The sequence below is a fragment of the Mesocricetus auratus genome, unplaced genomic scaffold (genome assembly GCF_017639785.1).
Source record: "Mesocricetus auratus isolate SY011 unplaced genomic scaffold, BCM_Maur_2.0 Super-Scaffold_100042, whole genome shotgun sequence".
NCBI classification, from domain to species: Eukaryota; Metazoa; Chordata; class Mammalia; order Rodentia; family Cricetidae; genus Mesocricetus; species Mesocricetus auratus.
In genome coordinates, this window is record NW_024429219.1 from 6,135,642 (window position 1) to 6,162,500 (window position 26,859).

The 26,859-nt window shown below is 51.0% G+C and overlaps 1 protein-coding gene across 1 annotated transcript; it reads right to left on the reverse strand.

Moving 5' to 3' along the window:
* Positions 1 to 197: 197 nt before the first annotated feature.
* On the reverse strand, positions 198 to 21,961 carry Slc2a7 (solute carrier family 2 member 7). Its single transcript, XM_040735057.1, has 12 exons — positions 21,765 to 21,961; positions 21,140 to 21,238; positions 16,344 to 16,504; positions 12,884 to 13,008; positions 9,678 to 9,830; positions 9,038 to 9,163; positions 8,610 to 8,800; positions 5,195 to 5,305; positions 3,935 to 4,036; positions 3,582 to 3,657; positions 1,843 to 1,970; positions 198 to 986 (listed from the first exon to the last, which is right to left on the reverse strand). Exons 1-12 carry the CDS (start codon positions 21,909 to 21,911, stop codon positions 768 to 770), a joined length of 1,638 nt encoding a protein of 545 aa, XP_040590991.1. The 5' UTR covers positions 21,912 to 21,961; the 3' UTR covers positions 198 to 767.
* Positions 21,962 to 26,859: the final 4,898 nt, after the last annotated feature.

Consider the following 26,859-nt stretch of genomic DNA (forward strand, 5'->3'; position numbering starts at 1 on the left):
ATTAGCTCAGGCTTACTATTAACTAGCTCTTACAGCTTCAGTCAACCCATTTCTGTTCATCTGTATTGCCACGAGGCCTGTGGCTTGTTACCTCACATCTTGCTTCTTCAGCAACTGCTGGTGTCTCCTAGACTAAGTCTTCTTTTTCCCTGTGTCTTTGCCTGAAAGATTTCCCACCTGGCTCTATTCTGCCTGGCTATTGGCCAAATCAGCTTCTTTATTAACCAATGGTAATAAACCATTCAGAGCCTACAGAGGGGCATCCACCTCTGAGCATGTCTGTGGGAGATTGTATAGATTAGGTTAACTGAAGTGGGAGGACCCAATCCTAACTGCCAGACGAATGGGGCGCCATCAGCAGGCTCTGCATCCTGACTGTAGATGCTTTGTGTGTGTGTGTGTGTGTGTGTGTGTGTGTGTGTATGTGTGTGTGTGTGTCACATGTCACATGCAGGCATGTGCATGAGCATTTCTGTGTACACACATATGGAAGCCCGAGGATGACCTTAGATGTCATTTTCCGTCAACACGGTCCACCTTGCTTTTGGAGACAGGCCTGCCACCGGGACCTCGGGCTCCCGGACCAGGCTAGGCTGGCTGACCAGTGAGCTTCCGGAACCCTGTCTCTGCTTGTCCAGTGTGGAGATCACAAGCACACACCACACGCGAACACCAAAGTCTCAGAGCTGTTTCCCGCTCAGAAGATCTGGTCCCCAAGTGTCCTTCTCAGAGAAAGGAGCCGGAGTGTGTGAGGGTCCGCAGAGCCGTCAAAAGGTCGTTTGCTTGGCAGGCGGAGAGGGTGTGTGAGGCTTGGCCATCACCACGTCATTCCCGCCCGGAAACTCCACTCCGTTTCTCTTGGCAAAAGCACAGTTTATCTCCACAAAGGTCTTGCCCTTGGTCTCAGGAATCACCACGTAGATGTAAGCGGCCGTGAGGAGGCAGAGGGCGGCAAAGACGAGAAAGCTGTAGGCCCCGATGGCCGCCTAGAGCAGAGAGGGGCCGAGGGGGAGGGAGACCTTCAGACAACACTCATGGCACGTCTGTGGGTCACAGGGATTTCCTCATGGCCAGTTTTATTCCTCTCCTGGAGGAAGAATCAGTGGGAAAACCGGCCCATCCCGCACCTCCAAAAGGAGTCTTTAGTGTTTGGCTCCCAGGGACTTCACAGGCTCTAGGTTCTTCCTGCATCAGAAGCCTGTGTCTGGCTGACTCAGAGGAGGGAGGTAGCAAGGGTTCACCCCCTTCTGCTGACACTGTCATTTTTGATCTTTAACAGAGAGCCATTTCCAACCCTGAGGTGCAATCGCCGCTCTCAGTGGGGCTCGGCTTACTAAAGGATTGTATATTGGGTGCTGTGGCACGAGCTTCTAAACCCAGCACTATGGATGCTGAGGAGGAGGATTAAGAGTTCCAGGCTGGGCATACCATGCAGTGGGAGGGGATTGCCTTTCATGTGTGTTGGGTTTGCCAGCCCAGCAATGTAAGTCCATATAAAGAGCTCACATGCCGCACCCGGGAGCTACTCGTGGTCGCTTCCAGTTGGCAGATGTGTTTTGACGTAAGAGTTCACACGCCCCAGGTTGGCCTCAGATCTCTATGTAGCTCAGGATGGCCCTGCACACCAGATCCTCCTGGCCCCACCTTCCAAGTGCTGATTTCCCAGGCCTGTACCACCATCATATGCAGCTTCCTCTGTGCTGGGGAGAAGCCTTTGTGCTGCCTAGGTGGAAACCCAGCTACATCCCTAGGCTTGGGGGCAGGGTGTCTTCGAAAAGCAGGAACTACTCATGGCCTTGAGGCAGGGCAGGGTGGCCAAGGCTGGCACGCAGGGCCACTCACCTGCATGGAGGGGAACGCCAAGCCCACGATGAAGTTGAAGAGCCAGTGCACAGCCCCATCGACTGTGAAGGCGGCTGTCCGGGAGGATTGCAGGACAATCTCTGTCCTCACCACTGACGGGACAGGACCTGGGCGGAAGGGAGGGTCAGAGGGCCCTGAACCCCACTGGGACCTCAGTTTGAACCTCAGACCCTTAGAGCACCCTACCTCCCGGTGTGACACCCCTGCTGGGGGAGACTGGGGGATGAGAATGCTTGAGGGACCTCAGTTTGAACCTCAGATCCTTGGAGCACCCTACCTCCCAGTGTGGACACCCCTGCCCTCACCGGGAGCTAAAAACAAACTCCATCTCTACCCCCAGCTACAGCAAAGGCTTGGAGAGCCAAGAGTGGCAGCCGGCATCAGCCGGATGCTAGGGAAGGTTTGTAGCAACCCAGAGGATGGAAAGCTTCTCAGGCTCCCCACAGCACAAATCCTCTCCAGCCCTTGCTCTATACTGGCCCAGTTTTGAAATTCTTGCTTGTCAAGGAGTTGCTGTGCCCCGTGAGCTCCTGGCTTACACACTGCTGCCCCCTGAATTGAGTATGGGCAAGGCAGTGCCAGATCTCCAATCTCAGCTCTCTCGTTATTTCTCCCATAAGGAGTCTTATCTCAAATGTCTACAGCTGTCCTCTGACCTCCACATATGCTCTGTAGCTTATGTAAGCATGTAGACACACAAACTTTAAATAACACGTAAAACAATACATTTGGCTGGTCAGTGGTGGCGCACGCCTTTAATCCCAGCACAAGGGAGGCAGAGGCAGGCAGATATCTCTGAGCTTGAGGCCAGTCTGGTCTACAGAACAAGTTCTAGGACAGCTAAGACTATGCAGAGAAATCTTTTTTTTGAAAATAAACAAACCAAAATAAATGCATACATTTATGTTTTAGAAAGAGCTCACTTTTCTCAGGCTGGCTTTCAGCTCACCTTGTAGCAGAGGACTGTGTAGTCCTGGCTGGCCTGGAATTTATTATGTGTATACACATGAATGAAACAGATGATACATTTTTAAAAACCGAGTGGGCCTAGATCTGGGCAGAGTAATGCTCAATTGTAATCCTAGCACTTGGGTGTTGAGGCAGGTGGCCTGTGAGTTCAAAGCCAGCCAAGGATATAAAGTATGAGTCGGATTAAAAAAAAAACCAAAACAGGTCAGATGGTGGTGGTCCATACACCTTTAATCCCAGCACTCGGGAGGCAGAGACAGGGGCATCTCTGTGAGTTGGAGTCCAGCTTGGTCTACAGAGTGAGTTCCAGGACAGCCAAGGTTACACAGAGAAACCCTGTCTTAAAAAACCAAAGCAAGGGGCTGGAGAGATGGCTCAGAGGTTATGAGCACTGACTGTTCTTCCAGGGGTCCTGAGTTCAATTCCCAGCAACCACATGGTGGCTCACAACCATCTACAATTCAATCTGGTGCCCTCTTCTGGCCTGAAGGCAGAACAGTGTATATGTAATAAATAAAAAAATCTTAAAAAAAAAAAAACCAAAGCAAACCAACCAACCAACCAATCAACCAACTAAAACAAAACAGAGAAACACCGGGCTGTATATGTAGGTCAGAGGCTGTTGGAGGGGTAGCGGTGGACACAAATGGACGAAGGACAGCCACCCTTTCCACAAATGTCTACTGAGCTCCAGATGTGTGTCAGGCTCCAGAGACCGGCACAGGCAGAGGAGGCGTTCGAGAACTCACTGGGGCCTATGGAATGTCCCACGATGTAGGCGAAGACACAGGCGATACCGAGGTAAGACAGCTCAGGGACCGTGCTCTGTAGGAGAAGCAGGACTTAGTGGAAGCTGAGTCCCCTGTGGGCTCCACCCTCCGGCTGCAGGAATTCTGAGCCCACAGAGGCCTCCAGGATAAGGAGGGAGACAGAGCAGTCCGTTCACCAAGATCACTCATGCACGTTACATTGAAAACGAGTTTTCTGAGGCTGTTGCCCACGAAAGGGGGGCAGCTGGAAAGGACTGAGATCCCTCCGTGCAGTTGGGACCTGGAACCCCCTGGGGCACCCCCCACCCACGGGGCAGCTCGTGAGAACAGACCTGAAGGAGGAGTGCCACAGTTAACACCACACAGGCAGAGCCACAGATGCCATAGCCAGACAGCAGGAGAATCCGCCGCCCCAGACGCTCCACGGCGACTGCCTGCAGGGGAGGGGGGTGAGGAGGAGACTTAGTAGGAAGGGTTGACTCCTAACCTCCACCCACCCTCTCCGGCATGGCCCTTGTTCACCCCTGCTACATCAGGTGACCTATTTGGTGAAGGTTACACCTTGGGGTTCCACACTGCGGTCGTTGTCATTTATAGACCACTGGGTATCTACTCCCGATAAAACCACATTAAGTTATTTATGTGGATTTGTGTGCCTGCTTGACTTATAATGGACGCTATATGCGTGCAGTACCCTCGAAGGACAAAAGGGGGAGCTGGATTTCCTGGAACTAGAGCTACAGTGGGTTGTGAGCTGCCCCGGGCAGGACCAGGGAGGGCTCTGAACTGCGGAGCCAGCACAATAACCATGTTTTTTGGACTCTGCGTGTAAGGCTTTGGCATCTTTGGGCCTCTCCACTTGGAGGGGCTGCTCCTCTTGTGGGTAACTAGTGCCGGGAGGTGGCTGACCAATGGCGTTGTCTGAGAGTGCCTCTCTCATCTTCAAGGGGAGCAAAGAAGAAGGGGCCTCAGTACCAATGTATGACTTTGTCCCTCCCCTCTAGCCTTCTGGGCAAGATGCATCCATCGTCCTAAACATCGCCAGCCAGCTACCATCACCAGCCTCCTCACCCCTCACCCCAGCCTGGAGAAATCCCGGACAGGAAACCAGCTCTGTCTGTCCCTGGAGACTCAGAGTCTGAGAGCAGCATGGGAGACGATGTTGGCCTCACTCTCCTGCTTCCTCTGTGGGTCACGGAGATTGCCACAGTGCCCCAGTCTGGCCTTTTCTGGGTGGGTGTGGTCACCTTTGCTGTGCTGGAGAGTTTTGTGTCAACTTGACACGAGCTAGCATAACAGGGGAGGAGGAACCCTCACTTGAGAAAATGCCTCCATGAGATAGGGCTGAGGGCAAGCCTATGGGGCGTTTACTTGGTTAGTGATTGGTGTGGGAGGGTCCAGTTCATTATGAGCGGTGCCTTCTCTGGGCTAATGGTGCTGGGTGTTATATGAAAGTGAGCACAGTAAGCCCCGATGAGCAGGCCAGTGAGCGGCACCTTTCCATGGCATCTGCACCAGCCGCTGCCTTCAGGGGGGGAGGGGTTCGTTTGGGGACCCTGCAACAAGACAGAGGGGCCTCCCCAGTAGCTCACCGAGACGATAGTCATCACCAAGTTGATCACACCGGAGCCCACTGTCACGTACTGGGACTGGGTGGGGTCCACACCAGCCGAGGTGTAGATGACATCTGCATAGTAGTTGACCTAAAGCACAGTCAGAGCTGTGAGCAGAGGCCCAGAGACATGTCACTAGGTTCCTACTCTCACTTTGGAAGCTGGGCTAGGGAGCCTGGGCTGTGGCATCTGGGTTGGAACGAAGACAGAAGTTAGTGGTGAAGTTAGGCACCTGGTAGGTCTGACTCTGTGCTGAGTTTAGGTTCTGCTATCTCTGAGTCTTGGCTTCTGTGCTTATAAAGTGGGAGCATCTTTCCATATGTGACTTGACACCCTGCAAATGCAGGTTCTGACCCAGTCCCAGGGTGGTCCCCACTGGCTCCCAAGGTTACTTGCTAAATCAACTCTTTTTTGAGCAGTGGTTTTTCTAGACAATATTTCCCTGTGGTTTTGGAGGCTGTCATGGAACTAGCTCTTGTAGACTAGGCTGGTCTCAAACTCACAGAGATCCGCCTGCCTCTGCCTCCTGAGTGCTAGGATTAGAGGCGTAGCCACTACTGCCGGCTATAATTCAACTCTTGAAGACCAGGTGTCAACCCTTCCTGTTACTTTTTCTTAGACACCAGCAGGGTCACTTGTCCTTTCTCTGACGTCTCCAGAATGGACTTTTGAGATTCTCTAGGTATTTGACTGTCCACAGATGGAGTGAAAACAGCCTCCATAGAATAGGACATCAAATTTACACAGCAAGTGAGCCTACCAGGGCCTCCTGACCCAGGATGGACCAATCTATGGCCCTCCCTGGAGTCGGTGATTGGTATCAGAGGTGAGGCACTTCTCTGCTGTCATTTACAGAGAGTGTAAATTATTACAGGCAGGAGATTTTCTTTTGGGGACTAAGAAGCAAAGAAAACAGGTGCACAGCAAGAAAAACGTGAATGGTAGGGAGAGGCAGGGAGGGTGGAGCTGCTTCTTTGCCCTGGACATCCTGTCCCAGCTCCCCAGAACCACACTCATGGCCGAACTTCGCTAGTACAGTCACCAGTTTCTGTAAATAAGGCCTGGTTTTGCTTTCTCTCTTTCTAGCAGGATTCTCTCTGTCTGTCTGTCTCTCTGTCTGTCTGTCTGTCTGTCTGTCTCTGTCTCTGTCTTTCTGTCTGTCTCTCTCTCTGTCTTGTGTTCATGAGTGTTTAGCCTGCATGCATATATCTGTGCACTATGTGTATGTGGTGCCCATGGTGTCCAGAAGAGCGTGTTGGAATCCCCTGGAAGTAGAGTTACAGGTGGTTGTGTGTAACCATGTGGGTGCTGGGGATGGGACCCGGATCCTGGGCAGAAGCAACCAGTGGTGGTCACTGATGTGCTATCTACATCTATCTATCATCTATCTATCTATCTATCTATCTATCTATCTATCTATCTATCTATCTATCTATCTATCCATCCATCCATCTATCTGACTGTCTTCCTTCCTTTCACTGATGTGCTATCTACATCTATCTATCTATCTATCTATCTATCTATCTATCTATCTATCTATCTATCCATCCATCTATCCATCCATCTGACTGTCTTCCTTTCACTGATGAGCTATCTCCACTATCTCCATCTATTTACCCATCTTTTGTTTGTGTTTATGAAATTTAATCTTTATTGTACAAAAGGAAACAACACACACACACACACACACACACACACACACACACACACAAAATAACCCAATGCAAACAATGCTGAGGACCATCAGAAAAGCAAACTGGAGGCAGGAAGCAGGGCAGCTCCCCCTCTGCCATTTTCTGCCAGGAACAGAAGGTGCAGGTTTAGCTCCCTCTAGAGGGGTGGAGGAACGCTTTCTGCCCTGAGATGGAGACTTTCAAAGAAACTGTTGTTCACGTGGTGGGGACTGGTCATGTGTGTGTGACCAGATATAGCTAGCTTTGCCGTGTTTTCTCTTGACTGCAATAGAGTCCTGTTCCTTTGCTCTCACCCTGACCTAGAAGAACCCTTCAACGGTTAACACAAACACAAACAAACAAAACCCCGGGATCAACAGTTGTCTGTCAAAAACATTGTTGAAAAAGTTGGTGGGGAGACTGGAGGGAATAGGGACAGAGGTGCCACAGGTTCTGCAGGACACAAAGAAGTTAGGGCTTGGCAGTTGCTCTGTCAGCTCGAGTTCAAGGCAGAGTCTCTGAGGTCAGCTGGGACGATGACAAACCTTAAATGTCCGTCAAGAAGACAGGAGTGTGCGCACCGAGTCTGCCCTGCCAGGCTGCTGGTGGGCTGCGGAGATTGAAGGACGTGGATCCCCGTCCTGCAGGAGGTCAGTGGGTGTCGTGCCTGTCTGGTGTGTTTGCGGTGACCTCATTGTGGACCACAGCACAGTGGGTTTGCAGGAAGTTGAACAGGGCTAGCCTGGAGAGGTTTCCGACATAGGGTATTCCACATGGCTCCCTGATCCCCCAACTCAGCCATATGTGGATGTCCTCTGATTAAGATGGGGCCAGGCACTGCACACCTTTAATCCCAGCACTCGGGAGGCAGAGGCAGGTGAGTCTCTGTGAGTTTGAGGCCAGCTTGGCCTACATAGTGAGTTCCAGGACAGCCAGGACTGTCACAGAGAGAAATCCTGTCTTGGAAAACAAACAAAATGTGCTCTTGATCACATCACTCTGTTCTTGGGTGGTGTGCCCTTTTATTTCTGCTCCAAAGTGAGGTTCTGAAGCTCCTGTAGAACCTCATCCAGCAAGTCCTGGGAACTTTCTTCATGAGTCACAGAGAATCAAATTGCACCATTGAGGAGCTTCACAGCTTTAGTATCGTCAGGCAGCTGAGTAAAGTCCAGAGTCAAGGAGAACTTCTTGGCAAAACTGAAGTTCCTTTGCATCATTGATATGGGTATATCAACGTTATTGCCCACCAGGCGGCATGGGATCTCCTGCCTGAACTCCTGAAGCTCAGCATACCAGGTATCCAGGTATCCAGATTCTTTTTTTTTTTTGGTTTTCCAGACAGGGTTTCTCTGTGGCTTTGGAGGCTGTCCTGGAACTAGCTCTTGTAGACTAGGCTGGTCCCGAACTCACAGAGATCTGCCTTCCTTTACCTCTTGAGTGCTGGGATTAAAGGCGTGCGCCACCAAAGCCCGGCCTTAACGCTGAGGTCTTGCAGGCCTAGGCTGTGTTTCTTGCGAAGGGAACACCCAGAGTAACACCACGCACCGCGCTCCCTGAACCTCTCCACCCAGCACCAACTTTGCAGCTCATCCCTCCTGGAGGCCAGACTGAGCTTCACAGGGATCAAAATGCAAAATATTACCCCTGAGCTTTCTGTAAATTCATTAAAAAAGACCCAAGGGACCAGAACTCTGGGGAGAGGCATCACCGCGCGCACGCACCGCGTTGATCCCGGACAGCTGCTGGCCCACCATGAGTACGATGATGGAGATCAGCTGCCAGCGCAGGGGCCGGAAGCTGAAGAGGTTGAGCACGGACAGGCGACCCTCTGCTTGCTCCTTGCGCTCCTCCTCGCGCATTTCTTCCATCTCGGCCTCCACGTCGTAGTTGCAGCCTCGCAGCCTCCTTAGAGCTGCAGGGCAGAGAGGAGGCTGCCACACTCACCCTCTGCTTCCATTGCACGGCAGACAGACCGTTTTCCAGAACCCAGGTCTCACCCCGACCACGCTATCCACCCAGCACAAGCTCTCTGCTCTCAGACCCTGTGACCCTGACCCCAGTCGCCATCTCGCCTGATGGCGCCTGCCCACTCTGTGCTGTTTTTGTGCACTGGGGGCTGTGGGTGGGGTTGTAGCCCGTGTCCCAGTACCTCGCCTTGCCGTCTCTTCGTCCCCTTTCTCAATCAGAGTGTAGCGGGGGCTCTCGGGGAAGAAGGGCAGCGAGAGAAGCTGAATCAGCGCAGGGACCCCTGTGAGAGCCAACAGGATCGCCCAACCTGGACAGGACAACCGTGATGGCTTGAGACGTGAGTCTGCCGCAGGGTCCCAGGTGTCCCCTCCTGCTTCACCTCCACCTTGCCCAACCAGGTGGTAAGCGAGAGTGGTGGGCACCTAGTCCTTGCCACGGTGCGGCTGCCTGCAAAGGGAACCCATGTTAAAAGAGGGAAGAGGGTTTGATGGGTAAGAACTCTGGTAAGAAGACCTCTGCTGACTCCCCGGCACCTACCTAAAAAGCTGTGTCAGTCTGTGCCCATGACCCCAGCATTCTGGCGGGAGGTTGGGGGTGGGGTGGGGGAGCATTGGCAAACAGATTCAGGGAGCTCATTGGCTGGCCAGCCTAGCATGGCTTATCTCTAAATCCACAAGCTGACCTAAAGGTCACCAAGACACCTTCCTGTTTGGACCACTGGTAAGTTTGGGCTCGGCTGCACCAGCATCCGCACCAGCGTCAGTACCATGCGTGCCGACGGTTCATCTCTCCCCACCCGATCCACACATATTGCTGGTTACCTGTGGCGTTGCCCAGGATGGCCTGCAGACTGAAGATCTGTGCCAGGAGGACTCCAATGATGACAAATACCTCGGTCATCGTCGCTAATGCACCCCTCAGGTTCTTGGGAGCCAGTTCCCCCAGGTACATGGGAAGGGCGCTGTAGGCGATGCCTGATTCAGACAAAACGGGAGCCAGGCTCATCAAAAGCAGGCACCAGGCTCTCAGAACCCATGTCTAAGGTCCACTCCACCTGCCTCTTAATTCTTGAGTCCCACTGGGGCGGGAAGAGGGGCTGATGCTGATTGTTTAGTTTGAACCTGCAACCACAGCTTCTCCAGCCCTCCCCTTTCAGCCCTGCTGGAGTGTGAAAACGGTCTGCCAAGAAATTCCTTTTCCAAAAGTCTGGCATTTAGCCAAAGGCAGGCAAGCCATTCATTTGGGAGCTTGAGAAGATAGTCCCTACATGCTAAAAGGGGTCATTCTTCCTCTGGCAACAGGGACCTGTGGCTCCTCCATTAACCTATGCCTGTGGTGCCTAGTAGCATATCAAGGTCTCTGCTAGCCTCTAGGCTCCATCAATATATTCACAAGTACCCGATATAAACTGCAAAGCCCTCCCCACAGTTCACAGGCTCCCCTCCCCCCAGGTCAGGTACCTACTCTCTTAAAACCCTAGAGAAGCCTCACCCCTGCCTTGACCACCACCGTTACTACACACCACCACCGACACCAAAACCACCCCCCACTCCCCACCATTGCCACCACCACCAAAACCACACCTCCCCATCGGCACCACTGCCACCAAAACCAGCCCCCCACCATCGCCACCACCACCAAAACCACACCACCCATGGCCACCACCGTCAAAACCACCCCCCACCCCCCACCAAAACCACCCCCCACCATCGCCACCACTGCCACCAAAACCACACCCTCACCATGGCCACCATCACCACCACACACCACCCCCATTGTTTTTCTCTGCTTTCCCAAGAGAAAGCCTTGACAATTTGGGGTAAACTTTCCCCTCTTCAGCTACAGAGTAGCTATTTTGGTTTTGTTAGTTACTGCATCATTCAAAAGTGATACTGTTACCTTCTTGGCTTCTGGGCCAGAGGACTCTTCAGCGGAGGAATCTATGCTGTGTGGTAACTATGTGGACTTCAATATTCAAGTCTTATTATTATTATTATTATTGGTTTTATGAGACAGGCTGTCCTGGAACTCGCTCTGTAGACAAGGCTGGCCTCGAACTCATAGAGATCTGTCTGCCTCTGCCTCCCGAGTGCTGGGATTAAAGGCAGGAACCACCATTACCCGGCTGATCTGTTATTTCTTAAGTGCACATCACTTACATAGCCTTTGCTTTGTCTTGCTTGTGGTACCAATGCATGCTGGGTAAGTACTCTACCACTGAGCTTTTCTCAGCCCTTTCTTTCTTATTTTCTGTGGGCGTGGTTCTGGGCATTTGTCAGGGGCCCAAACATAATGTTACGGATATTGGCCTCAGCTCAAGTCTAGGAGCTCAGTTACCCTATTGTCTTTTAGAAGCCAGCTGGTTACCTTCGGATGGCATGGCCATGGTGGAAAACGGCTCCTAGTTTGTGTAACAAAAGACCTGGGCCCTGGGTGGACCCACACCCATGCTGAGGGCTAGATAGATGTACCTGGGGATGAGTGGGACTTGCCAGAAGGTTAGTGAGGATGTGCAGTTTTAGTGGTGTCTTGATGATTAAACGAAATATTTGATATCAGCTCTATACAGGATAATAGATGTCTTCTGCCAGTACCCCCGCTTTTGGAAAGCTATTTAAGAGGATGCTTGAATAAGCCGTGGTCTTCAGTATTAACTGAGAGCCTTCCTGAGATGACATGATGTCTCTGTCTCCGTAACACCACTGGGTAACTAGGACTTCCCTGACCCACACTCCCCCACTCAGTGTTGGACCTGGGGCTGTTCAGCTGGTTCCAAACACAGCCCTAAAGACATCAGTCCAAAATAGATAGCTCTTGCAGCATAGGACTGATACAGGCCGGACCCAGCAAGCATTGAACCTAGGGGTGTGTGTGTGTGTGTGTGTGTGTGTGTGTGTGTGTGTATGTGTATGTGTGTGTGCATGTGTGTATACATAAAATAAGCACTCTACCACTGAGCCACACTGCTAGCCCTAGCTCTCTTACTTTTTAAAAATAAGAGGAGCCACAATAGTTAAGAATCCTAATGACTGAGACAGATACACTGGATTCTGTACTCTTTGCCCTTGAAGCCATTCTGTCTCAGTTTAAAGTGTTTGCCTTCCTTGGCAGATAGTTGCAAAACTGGACTGTTAAGTGTTCCTCACAGTAAAATGTCTCCTTCCTCCCCGCTCTTCCCTTCCTCTGCTTTCTGTCCCACCTTCCTCCCTTCCCCGACAAGATCTCATGATTGTTAGGTCTCAAACCCGGGAGAAAAGGCTGAGGCTGAGGTCCCTATCCAACATATCAAAGCAGACCCTGGCTGCCAGATTCTCCCAGCATCCCCCAGCCCCTGCCTATTACAGAGTCCTCCTGGCTGGTGTTTCATGCCTCCTACCCTAAACTTCTCCAGACCAGGGACTGAGCTGGGCTGCCATTCTCCCAGCGGCTCTTCCTATATAATCAGTCATTTTGGCTACACTGGTCCTTTTGCCTTTTACCCTCCTGGCCTCTTGGCTCCTGGCTCTCTCCTCTCCTCTCCTGCCTCCCCTCAGATGGTCCAGCTCAGGGTCCCATTCAATCTGGACCCTTCCAGGTGCCTCTGGTTATGCCCTGCCTGTTATCTACAATAAACCTTCCAATCCACCATGTCTAGGAGTAGTCATCTCCTCCTTTCATCTCTTTTTTTTTTTTTTTCATTAAATGGTGTAGCCCTGGCTGGTCTGGAGCTTGCTATACAGACCAATTTAGACTTGAATCTACAGCAATCCACTTGCCTCTGCCCTCGGAGTGCTGGGATTCCAGGTGCGGTGAAAGACATAAAGGAGGGATGGTGGGAGAGAGGGGAGGGAGGGATGAAGGAAGGGAGGGAGGGGAGGGATGGTGGGAGGGGCTAGAAAGCATGGGGCTTGCTAGGGCCTAGGACTGGGAAATGAATGACACCTAGGGAGGAAAAGGGCAGACAGCTAGACCCCTGTGTCTATCCTTGGTCCCCAGGGCTGGGCACCCGTGTCTCAGAGCTGCCCCTCACCAGTGCCACTCTCTGTACCTGCGCAGATTCCCACCAGCACTCGAGACAAGATGATCAGCTCAAAGGCCCGGGCCACTTTGCTGACTCCCATCAGGATGGCAGGAGTCACAGCGAAGACATTGTTGATCAGCAGTGTTCCTTTTCTGCAAGACAGCGGGGGCCCAGAGGACAGGGTTTCCCGGAACAGGCGTTTCCACACCGAACCCAGTGTTCCAGGCTGTCCCCTACAAATGAGCTACCCTATGCCCTAGAAGTGTTGGCGGGTGGGGCTGTGTGAACCGGAGTGTCCCCTGGGATCACACATGTGCAGCAATCCCCGCCCCTCAGATGACTGGTCCTTCGTGGGAGGGGTACTCCTCATGATGGGACCAGTACTCTTGCGATATATAATGCTCTCCCAAGCTGACCAAGAATGGTAAAGCAGTAGAGAAAGTGTGTGTCAGAGCTCCAGGAAGGGGAGGGCTTGCTAACAGGAGTGGTGGAGACACAGTGCATCCCAAACACTGCAGCGTCTCTGGAGCGCTTGAGCTTCCGGTGACTGGGTTAGTCAAGCCCCACTGGCGATGTCTAAACCAGACCTCAAGCTGGCCAGGGATGTTGACCAGATAGACTCCCATGACACATGGGTGCAAAATGGGACTGTAATAGGAAAAATTAACAAAGCTCATACAGGGAAAAAAGGAATTTCTGATCTTGAGCTACCTAAGACAGCACAAAAAGAGAGAGCTGGACAAAAGAATCTGACCCCCTGTGTGAGTACGTAACTAGAAGTCTAAAGCCCAGCTGTGTCAACATTCCTTTGTCCCAAAGAAGACCAAAATTCCACCAATTAACAGTTGTTAAAAACCCCTGTCACTGCCGGGTGGTGGCGGCGGGCGGCGCACGCCTTTAATCCCTGCACTCGAGAGGCAGAGGCAGGCGGATCTCTGTGAGTTCGAGGCCGGGCTGGACGACAGCCTCCAAAACAATACAGAGAAGCCCTGTCTCATAAAAACAAAAACAAAAAACAAACAAAAACAAAAACCTTGTCCCAGGGATAATTAACACACTCACGACCAAATGGCCACTGCCCTTTCCTGTTCAATTGCATTTTCTCAAGCATATAGTTATTGCTTTACCCTGTGTAATCATGGAAACTTTGTAATCTTTCAGCCTTATGGCCTTTCCCCTATAAAACCCCCTTAGCTGTAAACAGGCATCTCACTCACCCCTGAGCAAGTGAGATCCCTGCCTCTGCTTCATTAATAAAGAAACCTTTGCCTTTGCATTCAGGGAGTCGTCTCCTTGGTGGTGGTCTTTTTGGGGTCCCTCGGACTGGGCGTAACAGGACTAGCTGACTGTGGCGGGGAGGGAGGGAAGACCTGTACAGCAGCGCTAAGCTGGGTGCCCCCCGGGCCCTGGACGCCACCCCTTGTTGCTTTTTTTAGGTTTTGTTTGTTTGTTTGTTTGTTTGAAAGAGGGCCTCATGTATCCCAGGCTGCCAATGCTCCAACCTCCACCTCCAGAGGGCTAGATTATAGCTGTGTTCTGCCACGCCCACTCCAGGGGCTGCTAATTGCTCCCCATCTTCAGGCCTGGAGCCACCAGTGGTTTGAGGGCCCAGTGCCTGACTGTTGTGGGTGAAGCAGGGCTTATGGGTCTTTATGGAAATGTCCCCTGCTCATCAACACTCAGAAGTGCTCTCGGGCTGTCCCTGGCCACTTTTTTCTCCCTAGGGCTGCCACAGCCCTGAAGCTTCCCCCTGGAGCCCCTGAAGACCCAGGAGGATAAATAGCACATAGCAGTCCTGTATTCCTGGTAACCCCTTACCCTTCCTGAACCCCAAGAAACCTGCAGGCCTCAGGGAAGCGCAGGCTGACGGGACCCTACTAGGCAGGCTGACTTCACTTCACCTTCTGGCTCCTCATTTGCAGTAAGGGCCTGAGGAGCCTGTGTTGGAACCCCAGCATCATACTGACCCCAGCCCCCTGACGACGGGGCCGGGGCACGCACAGTGACGTGACTGCGGTTACAGGACTCAGTGCGCATGCGCGGGCTTCCCCTTTAAACCTCTGCTCCATCTTTCCCCCTTCTCTCTCTGCTCGGGTTGGTCTCCTCTCACCCCCCGTTTTTTCCTCTCTACCAATAAACTCCACGTGGGACTGTTGACTGGCGGTTCATGTTTCATTACCGGTAACTTAAACAAAATAACAAGAGACTGTCTTTAAGAGGCTGGGTGTGGTGACACCCACCTTTAATCCTAGTACCTGGGGTGCAGAAGCAGGTGGATCTCTCTGAGTGACAGGTCAGCCTGGTCTACAAAGTGAGGCACTATCTCAAAAAAAAAAAAGGTCTTTAAGCTTCTACAACCAAAGTTTCATAACGGAGGAGGAGGAAGAAGAGGAAGAGGAGGAGGAGGAAGAGGAGGATGAAGAGGAAGAGGAGGAGGAGGAAGAGGAAGAGGAGGAGGAAGAGGAGGAGGAAGAGGAAGAGGAGGAGGAAGAGGAAGAGGAGGAGGAAGAGGAGGAAGAGGAGGAGGAGGAGGAAGAGGAGGAGGAGGAGGAAGAGGAGGAGGAGGAGGAAGAGGAGGAGGAGGAGGAGGAGGAGAGCTTGGGTTCTACAATAGTCTAATCAATGTTTGCAAGGTGATAGCATACATAGCCTGACCTATGGCATGATCAAATCTATTGAATTCTTTCTTCACTCAACCGCACAAGAAAGGACGAGCTCACCGTCCACTAAGTATTACAAGAGGAGAGGCTTCCGGGTGCAGTTTTCATAAGCAGACAATTTCCAGCGGATAATGTTTTCTTTAACGCAGGAAAAGGAAACCGCCATGTTTTTAGAGTTCTTTTTCCCTGTGGGTTCTCCACTCCGCATTCTCACACAGCCTGCCTTGGTGTGACAAGTTCAAGCCTGACCTGGCCAAGCAGAGGGCAGCTGGGCCTCACCCCAAGACCTTAACCCAGGGTTCCCCTTCCTGGGACCTTGACCCGTACAGCCCGCCTTATCTTCAGCCATGCCTGTGTAGCATGGGTCTTCGAGCAGTCAAAGTGCACACATCTGGGCTTCCCCTCCAACCAAGATACGAGGCCAAGGCACGTGTGGTGACTCACCCAGCCCTGTTCCCAACTTCAGGACACCTGCTACTAGGACCAGAAGCCGTCTGACCCCAGGACGAATCTCCTTCAGTGACATTTCTGAACACCTGCCATGAGTGCCTACGAGGCACCAAGCTAAGTACCACCAGAACCTTGACCTCAGAGAGTGCGGGGTCTCTGGGGCAGGCGGTGGAAGGACGCTTCTCCTATGTGGCTGCCCAGGAAAGAGATCCCAAAGGGTCTGGCTAGTTTGTGCCCAGATGTGTGCGGCAAGGCGGAAGCTTGCTTTCGGATCTGATCTCAGGGTGGTCTCGGCTACGCAGCAGGAGCTCAGTCGTCAGGGGAGCTTGCGGCTTGCTGTGATGAATTTCAAGTTTGGGAATGACATCACTATTTACCTGCCCCATTTATTGACCATCGGGCCAACAATCAAGGACCCCAGTAAGCCTCCCAGAGGGAACATGGAGACGGTGCAGGACCACAGGAGCAACAGGGAATGCTCGTCCATGAATTTTCCGTGCCGCTCAAAGTACGTGTCATTGTAAAACGACTTGAAGACCTGAAAGACAGGGCCCCATCCGTTGCTCAGGATACTATGCGACTCATAGAAATGGCGATGAAAGTGTCCTCAGCTGCCCCCTGCCGTCTCATAGCGGACTATTCCTGCCAGTACCGGCCGTACACATTGAACCTCGAGCCGCCCTGTGGGCAGCTGAGAGCAAAATAACACTCTGTGTGCAACGGGGAAGAGATGGGAAGGCAGATTCAACAACAAGAACAAAGATTGAAAATTCCCTTTCACAGCCTTATGCTGCCAGAGGCAGTGTAGACAAGACTCACACTAGCTGGGTGACTTTGGGGAGCTGACAACCTCTGTAGCTTTAATCCCCTCACCATTATATAAAGCATCGGCTGCTGCCTGGAATGATAGACTTCCATAGCTGTGACAAAACACCTGACGCATCTTGGGGAGAAAAGGCTCATTGTCTCTTATAGCGTCCAGCTCACGCCCCATCACTGAGGGAAGTCGGGGCAGGAACGGATGACGGGAACCTGGAGGCAGGAGCTGCAGCAGAGGCCATGGGGGAGCGCTGCTTACTGGCTTGCTTCCCCATGGGCTTCTCAGCCTGCTTTCTTATGCAAACCTGGACCGCCTGTCCAGGGATGACCCCGCCCACAGTGAGCTGCATTCTCTCATAGCAACCATCAATCAAGAAAATGCTTGCCCACCAGCCTGTCTAGTGGGAGCATCTTCTCAAGTTGGGTTCCCTCTTCCAAAATGGCTCTCTCTTGCATAACTTGACATAAAAGTAGCCAGTACATTAATTATAATTGTGATGACTCTTTACCTATATCATCCTTAGAAGAGATTGCCCGGGCCTGGGCATGCAGTTCAGAGGGCAGAGTACTTGCCCAGTGTGCAGGAAGCCCTGAGTTCCATCCCCAACCCTGAATAAGATCAGCTGTGGTGGTGCATGCTTGTAATCTCAGCACTAGGGGGAGGTAGAGGCAGGAGGATCAGAACTTCAAGGTCAGCTTTGCTACATCCAGAGTGGGAGGCTAGACTCAACTACCAAGATTCTGCCTTAAAACGTGCGGTGGAGAGGAGAGGCTGGAGAGATGGCAGCAGTTAGGACCACTTGCTCTCCTAGAGGTCCTGAGTTAAATTCCCAGCACCCACATGGTGGCCCACAAACATTTGTGATGAGATCTGGTGCCCTCTTCTGGCCTGCAGGCATGCATGCAGAACATTGTATGTATACATAATAAATAAGTAAATTCTTTAAAAAAAAAGGATCCCAAACTGGGGGGTGTATCTCAGTGGTAGACTAAAGTCTAGCCTTCCGGGCCCTGGGGGCCAGCCTCCAGCAGTGCAGGGCTCAAAAGGAATGATGACTTTTTTATCTGAGTGGGTGAGGGGAAGACACACTCTTTTGACGGTTTCCTTCTGTATTCTTTATTCTCCAATCTTGTTTCTATCCAGAGATGTCCCTGCTCTCTATCTTGATGATTTTCTTCAAACTCTCTGTTCTTTCCCTTACAGCTTATACACCCCCAGCAAAATCTTTCAAGCAATATAAAAATGACAATGTGTCTACATTTCATTTTCAAGTGAATGATTACAATGAGTACAAGTAAAAAAAAAACCCAGCATGTTTCCCATATCCCTCATATGATTAAAGATTTTATGTATTATAGGTGAAAAACATGTCCCAAGAAGCCACGTTCGTTCATACCTGAGCAACTTGTTATAGATCAACAGGGTGTGATCAAGCAATGTACTTTTCTCAGCCAGTTCTTTTGCTGGCAGGCCACATAGAGTGTTTACAAAGAACATATCAATCACTTGATTACCTATCGTGAAAGGTAATCTTATAAGGAATCTTAAAGAAATCACAACCCTAAACTTTTATACAGGAAAAACAATTGCCAGTCAATTAATCATCATCATTGATCACTAATCAATCCTAGCAAGGAGAGTGCGTCAGCTGGTAAGAATTGGGCTGCTTTGTCTTTTGATCCCTAACCTAACTAGTCTGTTCCTTAGCTACATGTCCTTGTGAACTTAAGATTGTTTTCTAGGGTTTTTCATCTCAAAGCTGTCATCACAACGTCTCGATCTACCCTGGCGTCATTTTAAGGCTTCGTTTCAGCTGTGACGCGCACTGAAACCTGTGGCTGCATCTTTCGACATCAAGATTTAAGAAATTCAAGCCAGCCCGGCTCCTGGGACTCAACTGTTTTCCTTAATCATTAACCTGAGCTGTAATCTATGCAGCTAAGCCCTAGCTGTGTGACACTTCCTTGTAGTTAGTTTCAATCATCAAAACTCTATCGGAACTAACGTTATTATCAGTTAGACAGCTTAGGAAGGAATCATCTTCATAGTAATGTAGGTAAAATGCCCAGTGGAGTGGAATGTTTCCATGAGGTAAACACGCTACATTACAGGCAGTGGGGATCACCCATTCACACCTTGCCAGAGAAAGATGGCAGCGGCAAACATGGGTAGTCACAGCAGAAGCAAAAGACACTCTGGAGTCTGTGGTCTTGGGGCTTTGCCTATCTGAGATTCATCCATCAGGAATTCACCTCCTGGTGGGCTGACACTCGCTTGCCAACTGTTGCTCCTCTGACAGGGCCACCACCAGCAGTAGCTCATGCCTCTGATCACCACACTGGAGAGGCTGAGGCAGGAGGATGGCTCAGGGCCAGCTTGATGTATATAATGCCTCGATAAACCTAGGAATGGGAGCAGTGAGATGGCCCAGTGGTCGCTCAGCCAAAGCTGATGGCTTGAGTCAGACCCTCAAGGAGAAGCAGAGAGAGGATCTTACTGTCTTCTGACGTCACACAGTCACTGTGGCAGTACATGCCCCACACATACTCAGGCACACTCAAGACTGCCTGAATAGATACAAGTAAATAAATGCAATTATGCGTGCATATTCCTTCTTCTTCTTCTTCTTCTTCCTCTTCTTCTTCTTCTTCTTCTTCTTCTTCTTCTTCTTCTTCTTCTTCTTCTTCTTCTTCTTCTTCTTCTTCTTCTTCTTCTTCTTCTTCTTCTTCTTCTTCTTGAGATAGGGTCTCTCTATGTAGCTCTGGCTGTACTGGAGCTCTCTATGTAGACCAGACTGGTCTTGACCTCACAAGATATCCTCCTGTCTCTGCCTCCCCAGTGCTGAGACTAAAGGTGTGCACCACCATACCTAGTGAAATAAAATATTTCTTAGGAAAATAACCTGGCCAGGGATGTTACTCTGTGGTGCAATATTTTTCTGGTAAGAAGCCCTGGGTTTGCTCCTCAGTATTGCAAAACCTAATAACCACTAAAACCTTCATAAGATCAAAGGTGCTGAATCGATGATAATAAGCAACTAATATCTGCATACATAATGCATAGAAATGCAATTCCTAGTTGTACATATTCACATATGTATATATACCATGGGTAACTACTTGCTTTTCCTCTTATAAACAATAGCTGAGTCGGCGTTGGTGGCGCACACCTTTAATCCCAGCACTCGGGAGGCAGAGGCAGGCGGATCTCTGTGAGTTCGAAGTTAGTGTGGTCTACAGAGCAAGTTCCAGGACAGCCTCCAAAACAATACAGAGAAACCCTGTCTTGAAAAACCAAAAACCAAAACCAAAACAAATAAAATAAATAAATAAACAATAGCTTTAAATTAATGACATCTATCTATCTGTCTGTCTGTCTGTCTGTTTATTTACCTGTCCATCTTCGATACAAGGTCTCACTGACCCAGGCCGGGCTCGAACTCTCAATCCTCCTTTTTCACTTCCTCAGCACCTGAGACGACCGGTGAGCATTGCTGCACCTGTCTTCTGTGATGCCGGTTTGTTTTTCAGTACTGCTGAATTTACACCTTAAGTGAATAGACCGTGCCACCCAAGGCACTTGTCCCTTTCGCTCCTTCAGGGACATCCTTTCTGCATCTGTTCTTGTGGGTCCTGCTCCACTGGTCTCTCTCTCTCTCTCTCTCTCTCTCTCTCTCTCTCTCTCTCTCTCTCTCTCTCTCTCTCTCTTTCTTTCTTTCTCTCTCTCCCTCTCTCTCTTTCTCTATCCCTCTCTCTCTTTCTCTCTCCCTCTCTCTCTTTCTCTCTCCCTCTGTCTCTCTCTCTCCCTCTCCCTCTCTCTTTCTCTCCCTCTCTCTTTCTCTTCCTCTCTCTCTCTCCCCCTCTCTTTCTCTCTCTCCTCTCTCTCTTTTTCTCTCTCTCCCCCCCCTCTCTCTCCATCTCTCTCTCTCTCTGTACCTCAAATCTCCCATCCGTATACACATGGCTCCTACTGCGTGAAACCCAGGCTATGCCCCTCATTATCCCCCTGTTAAACTTCCTTCTCGGAGTCTCGCTCCCATATAGCAAAATTATTTTACAACTGTCCTGCCCAGGTTTCTGCTTCACACCACCTGTCTCCTCTTGAACTCGGTCCAGCCAACGTTTATCCCTGGTGCTTCTCCTTGCCCCAAACCCAGCCATCCACACATGGCCCTCCCAAGGCGCCTGAGCACAGTCTCCAGGCAGGTCCCCTAGCACTAAGGCGCCTAGAAAAGATGACCGGCTCTAGCCGCCTCTGGCCCTCAGAGGTGAGCCTCTGGGGGAGTCTAGGACGGAGGCTTTCAGAGGCAAGACAGCACCTGACTTCCACCCATGGGCCGCCCCTTGTGCCTACCTTGTGAGGCGTGTTGATCACAGAGATGTTGTAGCCGTACTGGAAGGCTGAGCCAAAGGATGCGCTTAGAGTGGTCAGGACCAGCGTGGGCTTGAGGCTCTGCGGGAGAGATTTCCAAGGTCAGGGACTCACTCTTGTAGGGCTGGTTCGGGCTGGTTCCTGGGGCATCTAGCATTGGGGGTGGGTGGGGTGAGGGAGGCTAGGCCCCCTCTTCTTCCTAAGGTGGAAAGGAAGATCTGCCCGGGAGCCGACTATGATCCTGGGAGGAGGGGGAGGGAGCTGTTCGGGAAGGTGACCCAAGCAGGTGCTGTCAGAGCTCTGAGGCCTCCTTCCTGTTTCTGGGCACACATTTTTCCTGCCTTTGCCATTAGGGGTGGAGGGACAGGGTAGATGAGGGTTGTGAAGCAGCGTCATCTGTGCCCCCCCCCACCCCCGCTCCCCCCGCAAGCTTCGCTGAGTATGCTTATTCTGAGCCGCGGGGTTTGGGTTCGGTAGTCCCCCTGTGACCATCTGGGTAGGCACTCCCCTCCAAGCCCTCCTTGATAGATTGACTCCAGGACCCTTATCTGCATACAAAGGTCTCCAGGTTCGTGGGACAGAGGCAGTTTCCAAAACTGGCACTTACCCCTTTCATGTGTGGTGTGGGCAGAGGCGTCTCTGTCCCTGTCTTATCCATCCTCATCCAGGCAGGCGAGCAGGTCCGCTCTGCCTCTCTGAAGTTTCCGACACCCTGCTCGCTCGGCTGCAGGCTGGAACTGCCGAGTTTGCCCATGGCTGACTTAGTATGTGATCTTCTTGTCCTTTGGACCTTAATGGCTTTTTGCAGGAGCCCGTTCTCCTCGGCAGGCTGATAAGATCCGTGCTGATGTTTCGCCAGGGGCCTCCACATGCAGAGGGGCTACATCTCTGCAACCTACAGCCCCCAGCCAGCAGCCCCCCAGTTGTCACAAGGAGGGGAAAAGACACTGGTTGGTCTCCAAACATGAGGTTTGGAAGTTAAAGGAAGCTGCAGTTTTGACCTCCAAGGTTTCTCTTGTGTTCTTTCTCCAGATGTAGCTCCCTCGTGCACTGGGCTAATTGTCTGTTGAGGGGAAAGCATCTCAATTTTTTTTCTAGTGCAATCTTGCTGGCCATGGTGGTAAACTCCTATAATCTCAGCACTTGGGAAAGGGACAGGGGGACCATGAGTTTGAGATCAGTCCGGGAAATACAGTAAGAACTTGTATATAAAAAAGACAAACCAGTCGTTGGTGGTGCATGCCTTTAATCCCAGCACTCAGGAGGGAGAGGCAGGTGGATCTCTGTGAGTTTGAGGTCAGCCTGGTCTACAGAGAGAGTTCCAGGACAGCCTCCAAAACAATACAGAGAAACCCTGTCTCTAAAACCCAAAAACAAGACAAAAATAAAAACAAAATCCAAGGGCTGGGAGGTGGCTCTCTGACTATCAGCTGCTTACTTCACATAAAATTCTGGATTTCAGCAGGGCAGTAGTGGTGGTGCACACTTTTAATCCCAGCACTCAGGAGGCAGAGCTGTGCAGATTTCTGAGAGTTCAAGGCCAGCCTGGTTCCAGCATAGCCAGGGTTACACGGAGAAACCCTGTCTCAACAAAACAAGGCAAAAATGAGAAAATGCGACAAAACAAAAAGATTCTGGATTCCATTCCCACCATGGCAAGACAAGACAAGACAAGGCTGTAGGAGAAACCGCAGGCCGACCTACCCAAGCCGCAGTAGGCCTGCCCAGGTGCCCAGGCCGGGCTGCATGAGCCCAGCCTGCCTCTGTACCCAGAGACTGCTGAGAGAGAGACACCTGACCCAGGGACATCAGCGAGAAAAGGACAACAGCAGGGAGTCAGCCAGCTAAGCCAACAGAACCTTGGGAGGGCACAAAGGCAGGCTTAACTTCTCTAGTGAGCCTGGCTGTGGTGGCGCACGCCTTTAATCCCAGCACTCGGGAGGCAGAGGCAGGCGGATCTCTGTGAGTTCGAGGCTGGGCTGGACCGATAGCCTCCAAAACAATACAGAGAAACCCTGTCTCGAAAAACCAAAAAAACAAAACAAAACTTCTCTAGTGAATGAGTCTGCGGCAGCTCTGCTACTCACTGGCTCCCAGCACCTGAGTCCTTGGTGCTGAGTCTTCTCACCCCCTCCCCCATGGGGTGTCCGAGCGGGGTCACAACACAAGGCAACCTTAGATTTTACCTTTTAACTAATTAATTGTTATTAATGCCACTGTTAATTCTGCGTATGTGTGGAGGCGTGCATGTGTCACAGTGCATACGTGTCACTCCTCTCTCCTCCATGTTGGTCATTGGGCTTGAGCTGAGGTTGTCAGGCTTGGCAAGTGTCAATCAGCTCTGCCATCTCACAGGCCTTCTGTGTATTGTTGTCTCTGTCACACGATGAATAAAAGACCCAGAGCCTGATGCTGGGGTTCAGACTTCAAGCTGAAGAACAGCAAAGAAAAGAAGTGGGCCGCTAGCTCTCATCGCTACCTCAGGCTGAGTGGGCTGACCCTGCTGCCTCTCCTCCCGAGACTCAATGTCTTCCTATCCTCCGTGGGGCTGGAGAATCAATGCCCCATACTGAGACCCTGCTCCTGTCTTACTTACCTCCCTAACGCTGGGATTAAAGGCGTGTGATCCCAGGTGCTGAGATCACCTTTGTGTGGGCTGTTTCTCTTCAGAACTGGATCAGTCTTGTGTAGATCTGGGTGGCCTCGGACTCACAGAGATCCGCCTGCCTCTTAATCCTGAGTCTTAGGATTAAAGGCGTGTACCACCACCTCCTAGCTTCTGGCTGCTGGGATTAAAGGTGTGCCTTGCTCCTATGGCTTGTGATTGACTTTGCTTTCTGAATCCTCAGGCAAGCTTTAATGAATCATAAATAACATATCACCACCTAGCTCTCTGTGTTACTTTTCTGCCACTGTGATAAAACATGATGGCCAGAGGCAACTTAAAGAAGACAGAATTGATTTTGGCTGTGGTTCAAGAGGGATAAAAGTCCATCGGTGCGAGAAGGCACGTGGCGGGTGGTGGAGGAGGAAGCCTAGAGTACGCATGCTCAAACAAGCACAAAGCAGAGAGCAAGGTAGACGCAGGTGAGGATGTACATACTCTCACAGCCCAACCCAGTGACACACAGACTTCCCCGACTACACAACCAGCTGCACGCCAAGGGCTCAAATACACACAGACTTCCCCAACTACACAACCAACTGGACGCCAAGGGCTCAAATACTGGAGCCATGCCATCTGGGACCTTTCTCATTCAAACCACTGTGGTCGTGTGCGTGCGTGTGTGTGTGTGTGTGTGTGTGTGTGTGTGTGTGTGTATACGTGTGTGAGTGTGCATGTTTGTGTGTATATGTGTTTGCGTGTGTATATGTGTGTATATGTGTACCAATGTGTGTGTATATGTGTATGTATGTATATGTGTGTACCAATGTGTGTGTTTGTGTGTGAGTGTGTGTATATACGTGTACGTGTGTGTATACATGTGTGTATGTGTGTACCAATGTGTGTGCATGTGTCTGTGTCTGTGTGTGTATGTTTGTGTGTGTGTGCGCGCGTGTATGTGCGTGTGTGTGTGCGTGTGTTTGCGTGTGTGTGTGCGTGTGTGTGCGTGTGTGTGCGCGTGTGCGTGTGTGACTTTGGGCACGCATGTGGAGGACTCAGGACAGCTTCAGGAGTCTGCTATCAGCTTCTACCTTGTTTAAAATAGGATCTATTACTGTCTGGTGCTTCATCTGCTAGGTTGGAGGCTGCCAGCTTCAGGGGATTTCCTGCCTCTGCCTTCCACCTTGACATATGAGCACTGGGATTCAGATCCACACTGCCATGTCCAGCTGTGACATGGGTTATAAGAATTCAGTGTCAACCGGATGTCGGTGGCACATGCCTTTAATCCCAGCACTCGGGAGGCAGAGGCAGGTGGATTTCTGTGAGTTCGAGGCCAGCCTGGTCTACAGAGTGAGTGCCAGGACAGCCTCCAAAGCAATACAGAAAATACAGAGAAACCCTGTATCGAAAAATCAAAAAACAACAAACAACCAAACAAAACAAAACAAAAAACCTCAGTGTGGCAAGTATTTTACTGACTGAGCCATGTCCTAGCCTACAACCTTACTGTTTATTTCCAGTTACACTGAGAAATTAAAGGATTAGAAATAATTATTAGAACTAATTAGTAAATAATTGTAATCACTGTGGTTTAGATCTTTGAGATACCCCAAACCTGGGGTATTAAAGACTTGAGCCCCACTGAGACATCTCTCCAGCCATGTTTTTCATTTTAATTGTGCATGAGAGTCTAATGTTTTCTTCATGTTCTCATTTTCAAGATAAAGAGCAGGTGACAAAAGTGACCAAGGTTAGTCTACATTTTGGATCATGAAACAGTGTGGAAATTTCTGGCAGAGGAGATTCTGGGCCCAATTTGTCTCAGAATGTGTCTGACTTTGGGGGCTAGAAGCCCCTTCCGGGTCCTGCCTTTTCTACCTCTGTGGTCATCACTTAAAACCCTCCCTGCTAAGACTCACTTGTCCTGACACGTTTCCATTCTGTCTCACCTAAAGTGTCACTGCTAGGGGAGGGGATTGGTTTTGGACTTTGGAGGTAGATTCTCATGTACCCCAGGCTAGCTTGGAATTCACTATGTAGCCAAGGATGACCTTGAATTCCTAACCCTTCTTCCTTCACCTTGCAAGTTCTAGACAGACATTTGCCACCATGCCTGGCTTAGCCTTTAGAACATCTTGAGTGCAAACCTCTAGAGTCTGGATACTTATTTGCCATAAGCTCTGACCACACAAGCGTGATGCCTGTGAGAAAGCACTCAAGCCAGAGGACAGGGGGACAGCGGACAGGGGACAGGGGACCCGAGGACAGGGAGCTGGAGGAGAGAAAGGAGGAGGACAGAGAGATAGAAGACAGGGAGATGGAGGACAGGGAGCGGTAACTGTCGTGACCATTCCTGCCTTTGGAGTGGTCCTTAACTTTAGGACCTGCCCTCTGCCCTCACCCCTACCAAACTGTGTGCCCTTGGGGGTCACTGACCACCAAATCCAATGAGCCTCTTCTTCTGGCCCCAGCGGATGACAGATTGGTCGCTGGGTCTTTCTTGTGGTTTTCAAGACACTCTCGCACAAATGAAGTCTGAACTCGGTCTCCGAAAGATTTGGGGGGTCTAACTTCCTCCAGGACTCCCCGACTCTTCTGTGGGGCAGTGGGGGTGGTTCTCTGGATTGTATGTGGGACTAGGCCTGGGGCTCTGGTCTGTCCTGTGGCCTGTGTGTGATAGCCTCTCTTCCCTGTATCCCTCTGTCTTGTTTCACTCACCTTCTCTTTCTTTGAGCCTTGCATTTTCCAGATGGTCTCGCCCTGCTCTGGCCCCACCTGGAACTGCTAGAAACTCTGTGTTCTCCCAGCAGCAGGGCTATCTTGCTTGTTTTTCAGTGCTGGGGATGGAACCCAGGACCTCCTGTATGCTAGGCTCTACCATTGAGCTACATACCCGGCCTTCAAGACTATCACAGTAACCAGGTTCAGACTGAGAGAGGCTCTCAAGACTTAAATCATCACTGAGTGTGGTGGTGCTCCCATTTAATCCCGGCACTCAGGAGGCAGAGGCAGGGGGACTTCTGTTGAGTTCAAGACGATCCTGGTCTGCAAGGCAAGTTCCAGGCTAGCCAGGGATGCATAGTGAGATCCTACT